The sequence below is a fragment of the Sinocyclocheilus rhinocerous genome, unplaced genomic scaffold (genome assembly GCF_001515625.1).
Source record: "Sinocyclocheilus rhinocerous isolate Xijiao unplaced genomic scaffold, SAMN03320098_v1.1 scaffold5890, whole genome shotgun sequence".
NCBI classification, from domain to species: domain Eukaryota; kingdom Metazoa; phylum Chordata; class Actinopteri; order Cypriniformes; family Cyprinidae; genus Sinocyclocheilus; species Sinocyclocheilus rhinocerous.
In genome coordinates this window covers 108,942-118,390 of record NW_015642844.1, presented here as the reverse complement: position 1 = coordinate 118,390, position 9,449 = coordinate 108,942, and the positions used below count along the sequence as shown (strand labels likewise).

Here is a 9,449-nt window from a genome sequence, read left to right as displayed (position 1 = left end):
TTTAACTGAAAATTGAGTGTTTACTATTGTCCTTCTGCATTATTACACACTATTTTCCTGTTTAATACTGTAAAGCTGCTTTGACACAATCTGTATTGTTAAAAGTGCTGTATAAATAAAGGTGACTTGACAAACACCAGCGCTATGGCACACGCACCCGTGATAGGTGGCCTGCATGAGCGCCGTCCAGCCGTGCACCGAGTCCTGTCTGTCCATGTCTGCGTGCTTCTCCACCAGCAGCTGCACCACCTCCAGCTGCCCGCTGACCGCCGCCATCATCAGAGGAGACGCTCCGTCTGCGTTAGAGACGTTCACCTGAGACGCGTCCTCCTCCACGATCTCCTTCACCAGCTGAGCGTTTCCTACAGCACAACACCACATCACTGACACACACTACAGAACCTGAAGGAAACCCACTGCAGCTCACTCGTCACGAGCGCTGGGATCATTAATCCCCAGAATCAATACAAAGCAAACGTGACGACATGACGAACGTGTCGAAACTACTCCATCTGCGCCAGGAACAGACCACCTCAAAAACCAGTGTGAGAGCAATGAAACTAGGACAGAATTATCAGCTGCAACATTTCTTCATTTTCGATATTTCAACAATGCTTTTAATACCTAATCTTTATTTTTGTAATTCTAACCTGTTCAATTTTACTTTAAATTATTTGATGTTTAGGGTTCACATAAATAAAGGACTTCATATTAAGCCTATACTATGCATAGCGGTTCACCACAAATAATATGTGACCCTGCAGCACAAAAGCAGTGTTAAGTCGCTGGGGTATATTTGTAGCAATAGCCAACAATACATTGTATGGGTCAAAATTATAAATTTTTCTTTTATGCCAAAAATCATTAGGATATTAAAGGGGTCATATGATGCGATTTCAATTTTTCCTTTCTCTTTGGAGTGTTACAAGCTCTTGGTGCATAAAGAAGATCTGTAAAGTTGCAAAGACTAAAGTCTCAAATCCAAAGAGATATTCTTTATAAAAGTTAAGAGTTAACCACACCTACCTAAAACGCCTCGTTCTAACAAAGCTTCATTTTTGATTAGTAATATGCATTGCTAAGAACTTCATTTGGACAACTTTAAAGATGATTTTCTCAATATTTAGATTTTTTTTGGACCCTCAGATTCCAGATTTTCAAATAGTTGTATCTCGGCCAAATATTGTCCTATCCTAACAAACCATACATCAATGGAAAGCTTATTTTATTTTAGATAGCTTTCAGATGATGTATATATATCTCAATTTCGAAAAATTGACCCTTATGTCTGGTTTTGTGCTCCAGGGTCACATATCGAATTCTAATATTATACGAGAACCCACCTAACTTCAGCGCGTGGAAGACATCAGGCCGTTTCTTCTCATCATCTGTTGAGTAGAAAGCAGATGAAAATGGCAACATTAATGATAGTATTGATCTCATTCGTCTCTCGAGCTGCTGGTGGAATCTGCCAACAACTAAACCAACACTAACCAGCTCAGCACACAGAAGCAGAACTACGTCAGATGTGAAAATACACGAGACCATCGCTGCTGCAGCTGCTTGAAGCAACAAGCTCGTGTGTTTGCTTCCACAATCATCTCAGGCCATTAAAACGGTACTGGACTCTGATCTTCACCCATCAACAAAACTCAGAGCGAGTCTGGAACAGCCAGCTATATCTAAACAGACACAGCGTATTTCTACCAGCAACAGATCTGAATTGATGGAAGTTTATCTGCACTACACTGAAGCCTCCTGAGCAGCAGCATCTGAAAGAAGAAGAGGAAGAAATGTTCTGTGGTGCAAGAGATCTTGGTGTTTTTCAAAAGCGATTCCCATTACTTTGTTGTATCACTTTCAGTGTGAAAAGAGCTGAAGTCTGTGACACAGACGCGAGACAACACTAACTCCTGGACCACAAAGAGAATTTGATGAAATCTCCGCAGACGCACTGCTGCTCAGAAGGGTTTTTCAGACGAACGTTAGGTGATGTTGGAGGTGTTTACCTGGCTGCGGCCGGACGGTGGTGATGGAGTCCAGGTAGTTCTTCACGTCTCTGTGCTGCAGCTGAAGCGCCAGCTCGAAGGCCGTCTTGCCCAGCACATTGAGATGATCTGCGTCCGCTCCTCGCTCCACCAGCTGCTGCGTCACGCTGACCGCTCCGCCGGCCGCCGCTAGCATCAGCGCGCTCCAGCCCGAGCTCTTCTGGCAGAAGTTGACCTCCGCGCCCCAGTCCAGCAGCAGCCTGACCACAGCCTCGTGTCCGTGCTGAGCGGCCGCCAGCAGAGCCGTGATCTCCAGAAACGTCTTGCCGCTGTCGCCGTGGACGCTGTTGTTACCGCTTCCCTCCGCCGCCGCCAGGTGGTCAAAGTCGTCCACGAAGGCGCCGCTCTCCAGCAGGAGTTTGACCACGTGAGCGTGACCGCCGCGCGCAGCCATGCTCAGGACGCTGGCACCCATCCGGTTCCTGCCATTGATCTCCGCGCCGTTCTCCAGCAGAATATGAGCCACGTTCAGATGACCGGACCTGCAGACGGGAGCATGGACAATCAGCGTCTGATCCCAGATTATAGTTCAATCATGACAACTCTCGGAAGATTTTAGCATGCTGATGGATATGACAATGTTAATGTATTTGGTCTTGGCGGAATAGATCTGCTACGCTGCTGCTGTTGGTTATTGCTGTAGCTGTAGATTATTGCTGCTGCTTACTACCAATGCATACGGCGATACGATGCCGTGAGTATTAAAGACATACTGCTGCTGCACAAATAGCATATAAAATAACCCCCCAACAAAGCTGGAAGAAGAAAACTAAACAATTAAATATGTATGCTGCTGCTATACAATATGCTTAAATCATCTCTATAGGCAGAAGAAATATAAAAGGTAAAACCCCCCAGAACAAGCAGATCTATTGCCAAGACATATGTACTGCTGCTGGTTATTGCTGTAGTTGTAGATTATTGCTGCTGCTGCAAGCAAGTACAGGAACTTGCTACCAATGCATACGGCGATACGATGCCGTGAGTATTTAAGACATACTGCTGCTGCACAAATAGCATATAAAATAACCCGAAGCAGATCTATACAGGTGGAGCTGGGGAAGGTGGAGGGTTTCAGAGAACTATGAAAGCATGTTGCAGGAATCTCTAGTGAATGCTAGCCAGCCATATAAACGCAAGGCAGTAAGCTCATTGGCTGCATATGCAGCATGAACCAATCAGCTTGTGCCAAGTCGTTTAACTCTCTGAATATCATCAGTTACGTTAACAACTCATCAGCCGGCGCCATCTAGAGTTTCATGACTGAACTATATATTTAAATAAAACTAAAATGAAAAACATTTGTTACTTGAAATAAAATAAACATTAACTGAACTAAAATATATATAAAAAAAGTTTTATTACAAAGGAAACATTTCTTGTTTTATTTGAACTAAAACTTAAATAAAATTAATACAAACTATGCATACAAAAACTACTAAAAATTACAAAAACACACAACAAAGTTACTTTAATATTATAATAAAAACAAATCCAAAATATTAATAAACATAATATCTCATTTAAATAATCTAAGGTACACACGCTTGCAAACGCTTTATTGTGTCAAAATAAAACATGAAAAGATCTGTAAACCATGTTCATTTTAATTAAACTATGTAACACAATAAACTAGAGCTGTGAATATTACATTATCAGTGTTGATTCTGTCCAAATAAATGTTATAATTTGGTGCTCATGTTATGAAATAACTATGAATGAACAGTGAATCCTGATGAATTCATTCATAAACATCTGCATTATATTATTAATCTACACTAGTCTAGTCACTGTCGCTGTAAACATGCTGAGAACAGCAGCCAAAGCAATTATAAATATAATGCTAATCAGTCAGAATTATCTTCAGTTTCCTAAACCAGATTCATCAACACGAAATCCCAACGGATTGTGTGTAAAAATGAAGAATTAATGATACGCTGAGCGCTCATATTAAGACAAATCGTCACAGTAATAATGAGCTTTAGTTGAAGACAGGGATTCTTCTGAAGTGTCACGAGATGAAAGCGCTCTCATTGTGTTTGTATCAAGCGTTGTGTCGTGATTGTTACAGTAACCTCGCAGCCTGCATCAGCGGCGTCCAGCCGTAATGGTTCCGTCGGTCCACTGCCGCTCCTTTCCTCAGCAGGAACCGGACCAGCTGCTCGTGTCCCCCGGCGGAAGCGAACATGAGCGCCGTGTTTGCCTCCTCATCGGTGCCGTCCACATGACCGAACCCGCCCGGATCCTCCAGAACACTCCGCGCGCTCTCCAGATCGCCCTCATCGCACACCCGGAACCACAGCAGCGGGTTTACCGGAGCCGGACTCATCCCCGAACGGCCGAACCGCAGAGGTTACGCACTCAGTCACTCAAACAGACTCGAGTGTCAAGAAGTTCTTCAGCCGCTGGAGTTTCTGCGCATGCGCACAATCCACGTCGCGCACGGACGCTTCCTCTGGGATTCTGGGAAGCAGCAGCGCGACACCTGCTGGTCACAACGAGCCTAACATGCTTAACACTAGCACTACAAACCTCGTATTTTTATTACCTTAAACTATATGTATGTCTGCAATATGTTTGTATTTTTTGTACTGGAACTCCTGACACCAGGACAAATTCCTTGTGTGTGTAAACAATAAAGCCCTTTCTGATTCTGATATTATGACGCATCTGTATAATGTGTTCTTTTACTAATTGATAGTGCAGGGGTCTCCAAACTCAGTCCTGGAGGGCCGCTGTCCTGCAGAGTTCAGCTCCAACCCTAGTTAAACACACCTGAAGCAGCTAATCAAGCTCTTACTAGGCATACTAGAAACGTCCAGACAGGTGTGTTGAGGCAGGTTAGGGTTAGCACTCTGCAGGACACCGGCCCTCCAGGACCGAGTGTGGAGGCCCCTGTGCTAGGGCTTGTTTTGTGGCTAATCAATTAGAGGCAATTAAATATCACTCTCCATTTTTCACACATTTGTTTGTCATTAAAACTGAACCAACATCATGAAAGTGGCCCGAGATCAGTTCAAAACCATAGTTCATCAACAACAAACCAGGAGTTTGTCTTGAATATGATGCACATACAATATATGGCCAATATACTTCCATCAATGATATAAATAAGAGCTGTAAATAAAAACACCAGATAAAACATTTATAAAATAAAAACTATCGTGACATAATAAACATGCATTTAAAAAAATAGAAAAGCTATTAATATAGAGCACTTAGAACACAATGCCATGTCAAGTCAAGTCACCTTTATTTATATAGCGCTTTTAACAATAGGAAATCCTCACAGATACCATTTTTCTCTAAGAAGGAATATAATTATGAGGATACTACGTTTTCTAGTATCTTGGACAGAAAAGGTAGATTCGAGATCGGTCTGTAATTAATTAGTTCTTTGGGGTCAAGTTGTGGTTTTTTGATGAGAGGCTTAATAACAGCCAGTTTGAAGGTTTTGGGGACATATCCTAATGACAATGATGAATTAATAATAGTCAGAAGAGGATCTATGACTTCTGGAAGCACCTCTTTTAGGAGCTTAGATGGAATAGGGTCTAACATACATGTTGTTGGTTTAGATGATTTATTCCATGTTGTTCCTTTAGTTAAACGTGCAGCTCAGAACATTCTCTCCTCTCAGAATAATAGTGTGTTTGTTTCTGTTATTAATCTCATACTTCAGTTTGGGTTTGTCAGCAATGCTACTAATAAAGATATTTATTAGTATAATAAAGATAAAGGTAAAATAAAGATAAAGGTGTTCGATTAATAAATGAGCCTGTTTACCCGCTGAAACAGAGACTTTCTGAGACATAACATGAGATATAATCTTAATAATGAGTTTATGCCCTTCATATTGGATAGACTCTCCTGTTCTTCAACAACCAACCTCAATAAAACCTGAAAAACAGCTCTCTAGAAGAGCCAAACAGGGAGGGAGATAAGGAATGGTGAAAGCATAGAATTATAAAAATCAGTCAACATCAACAGGATTGAGTGAAGAGTGAAGAGCAAGAGCCAGCGATATAAACAGCAATAATCAGCCTGAATGATTTCAGATGAGCAGGGTTGAGTTTGACCAGCAGGAGTCGCCAGAGAAACACTGCATCGCTTTTATGATTCATAATTCATCTCCATCATAACAATGCTTTATTTGTTAGTACAGATTACACTCTTTTAACAGTAATAATGACATGCCTCACTGTAGATATAAAATAAATCACACCTGCGTGTTGTGCTGTTGACATTAAAGCACAATCAAACACAACGGTGAATAAATCTTAGATTAGTGATTCATTGATCAGATTCTCATAAGAAACTGAAGGATGGATGAAGATGAGCAGAAGAGTAATGATTAGATAAACATCATAGTAATAAGCTCATGAAAGTGGACAGAGGTCGGTCTAATGGACTCAGTAAGTGTACGCTTGATTATTTCTGGAGATCAGAAGGACAAACACAATAAATACATTTTGTCCCTGATAACGGATATGAACACAAACCAAACAACCCTGAGAACATTTCATGTTCTGCTTCCACATCTGAACACAGCGGAAGGAGTGCGGTGATTATTTTTAGACAAGAAACTGTTTAAAGGCACAATATGTAAGATTTTTTAATTAAAATATCCAAAAACCACTAGAACAGTGTTACATATTTTGCTGACTTGTGTACTTACATTATGCCAAATGTTTCGAAGAATGTTTAAATCCAGAGAAATAAGCAATTTTAACTAGTGTCACGGAGCGTGTCTATAGTGTCATTGTGTCGCCTGCTAATGACGTCATAACCCCTCGATTTCCGGTTTTGTTTTGTAGAAAACATGGAAACACCAAAGACGCTTTAATATGTTGTGCGTTTTAATAGACCGGTGACGACCGCACAGAGTAGCATTATAACAGAACTAAATGTATCTAGTATGATAAAACAGTGCTGCTTTACCCCACATACACACGACCGGAAGGAGCGGAAGCAGTCGACTGTGGCATAATAAAAGCTCCGCTGCTTTCGAGCCGTGTGTCGCGCTCGCTCAGCGACCTCGTTTCGCTTCGATGGCTTTCAGCCTCACCCTGCTTCATTCTACTACGTTAATAAATTATTAGCTCATCCATGAACATGATTTCTGCCCGAGTCCCGTCGGATTGCATCGGCTGTGGGGATGAAGACCCCAACTCCCATGATTCCTCACTCAGTCACTGCGTCATCAAACTACGCCTTTGTTTCTTTGTTTATTTTGAATACGCGCCCTCTAGTGGCGAAAATTACATATTGTGCCTTTAAGACAATTTCTCCTCTCAAATGATTCCTCTTTCTTTCTGAAAACCAAAGACACTGAAGAACATGATGGAACTTTAGCTGAGCTCCAGCTTGACCAGCACTAATTAGTATAAACCAGTACCTGATGTTGATATGAAGTTCTCATCATGTCAGATTCTCTAACCAGCAGACAGTTTTATTGAAAATGATGGATTCATTTCCTCACGGTGATCCAGCTTCATCCATCATTTCATCAAGAGATTAATGTTGAGAAATCAGAAGCACTGTTTCAGAGAGAAACGTCACCGGCACTGGAATAACTAGTCGTTGTCTTACAGCTTTATATCTCTTTCTATAAAGATGATAATATGTTATTGATCTGCATTCGAAATAGATAGAGGTGATGATGCATTCTGTATTTTCCCCTCATTAACAATATTTATGAGCTACATACAGTATTCTCTTATTAAATATTCTAATGAATATTTCAGCACAAACTGGTTGTAATGTAGTCCATAAGTGCAAATGAATATAGATTAGCTGTGAGATCATGAAGAGCTGATGATCAAACATGAGATGAACATTTAATGAGCTCACATCCACAATCTACTGAAGACGAGTTGAATATCACTGACTTCTGCTCTTCCTAAATTACCGGCTCATGCATCAGTGCAAACATTAGCACACAATGACCAACAAACTCAATTTAGTTCCAGTAAACATGATAAAAGATATGAAGACGCTGCTGAGCCGCTGACGTTCTCATCCTGTCTCACAGTCTGACTGACTTTACTCAGCTGAATCAGAATACATATCTAGATTATTTGACAGAACTAACTCTGAAAGCAGAGCTGAATGTAAAGATGTGTCGTCAGATCCAGTAAATGATGATCTGATAGAAAGCTCAATAAAACATATCAAAACACAAAAGCAGCTGCTCAGATGTGAACCTGAGGACGATCTCGTAACGGGACAGCGGGTGTTTGGTTAAGTAGTCATGACTGTTTCCACTCACACACACACACACACACTCACTCACTCACACACACACACACACACACACAATCATTATTCATTGTGTGTAATGTTTTGTATTGTGTATGAAGCTTTCAGTTTTATCGAACTACAAATGGGAAGCAACATCAGAAAATCCACACAAACCTGATGAATCTGAACAGGTTTACAAAAACATCTAAAAATACATGATACAATATACATATGAAAGTACATGAAGGTTTATTGTTGTTGTAAATACCCAGAGGGATGAAAGTGTCTTATTGATTATGAGTCTGAACTCTTTGTATTAATGATCAAAGGTGTTTTCCTTTCAGTTAACTCATCTCATCAGGCTTTTGCTCTCATTAGGCCAGATCTTTCATGTTGTGAGTTACAGTTTTGTGTGTAACTGAAGCGTTTCTCTTGTCCTGAAGATCTCATCTAAACACATGAATCTCTGAATGAATCGTTCGATCTCTGGAGTTTGTTTGTGAGCTTTATTTCTGTCATTCCTCTCCATGTCTTGACCTTTGGCAGATTCCCATCTTTTCACGTCTCCTCTGGGACACCAGTTCCAGCTCAAACATTCGTCTTATTTCACGATCTGGCTCTGAAAGAAAGGAAAATAACACACTGAGAAAGCAGAACATTTACAACATCCACAGACCATCATGCCTCTGTATGAAGTGTTGAGCTGAAGTCCGTGTCTAATGGATCTTGTGTCCTTGTGTTTTTGTCCCCAGATGCTTCTGACAGAATCACAAAGCAAAAGATGCGATTAAATGCCAAACAGACGCTCAAATTCAATCAGCGCCTTTGTTCCCGTCTGCCATCATCTGGTATTGTTATGCTGATGTGAGAAGAACAAGCTTAATGTCAGGAACTGTCCTTCAGCTTTTCTCAGAACCTTCTGAGAAACAAACACAAACATTATTAATACGACAGTCACAATCGTGATGAGTGCAGGATTTGGACTCGATTGAGTGTGTGTTAGGTTCTGTTCACAGGAGTCCAGAGTTCTGCTGCCGCGTGTTTATCGCTTGATTTCATTCGCGTCGCTCCTCTGGGATCGAGCAGAATCTCAGCCGCTTGATTGTTTATATCATCACAAACGGTAACTATATTATTTGTATCGCGAAAAGCACTATG

At 41.0% G+C, this 9,449-nt stretch overlaps 1 protein-coding gene across 2 annotated transcripts in view; it reads right to left on the bottom strand.

The window, feature by feature from the left end:
* Positions 1 to 4,603, bottom strand: part of anks6 (ankyrin repeat and sterile alpha motif domain containing 6) — a 9,937-nt gene extending 5,334 nt beyond the window's left edge. For both annotated transcript variants that reach the window (XM_016574174.1, XM_016574175.1), the window contains exons 1-4: positions 4,124 to 4,603; positions 2,010 to 2,530; positions 1,344 to 1,388; positions 158 to 362 (exon numbers count right to left, since the gene is read on the bottom strand). In XM_016574174.1, coding sequence (XP_016429660.1) covers positions 158 to 362; positions 1,344 to 1,388; positions 2,010 to 2,530; positions 4,124 to 4,377 — 1,025 coding nt within the window. In that variant the 5' untranslated portion in view covers positions 4,378 to 4,603. The remainder of the gene's footprint in view (positions 1 to 157; positions 363 to 1,343; positions 1,389 to 2,009; positions 2,531 to 4,123) is intronic.
* Positions 4,604 to 9,449: the final 4,846 nt, after the last annotated feature.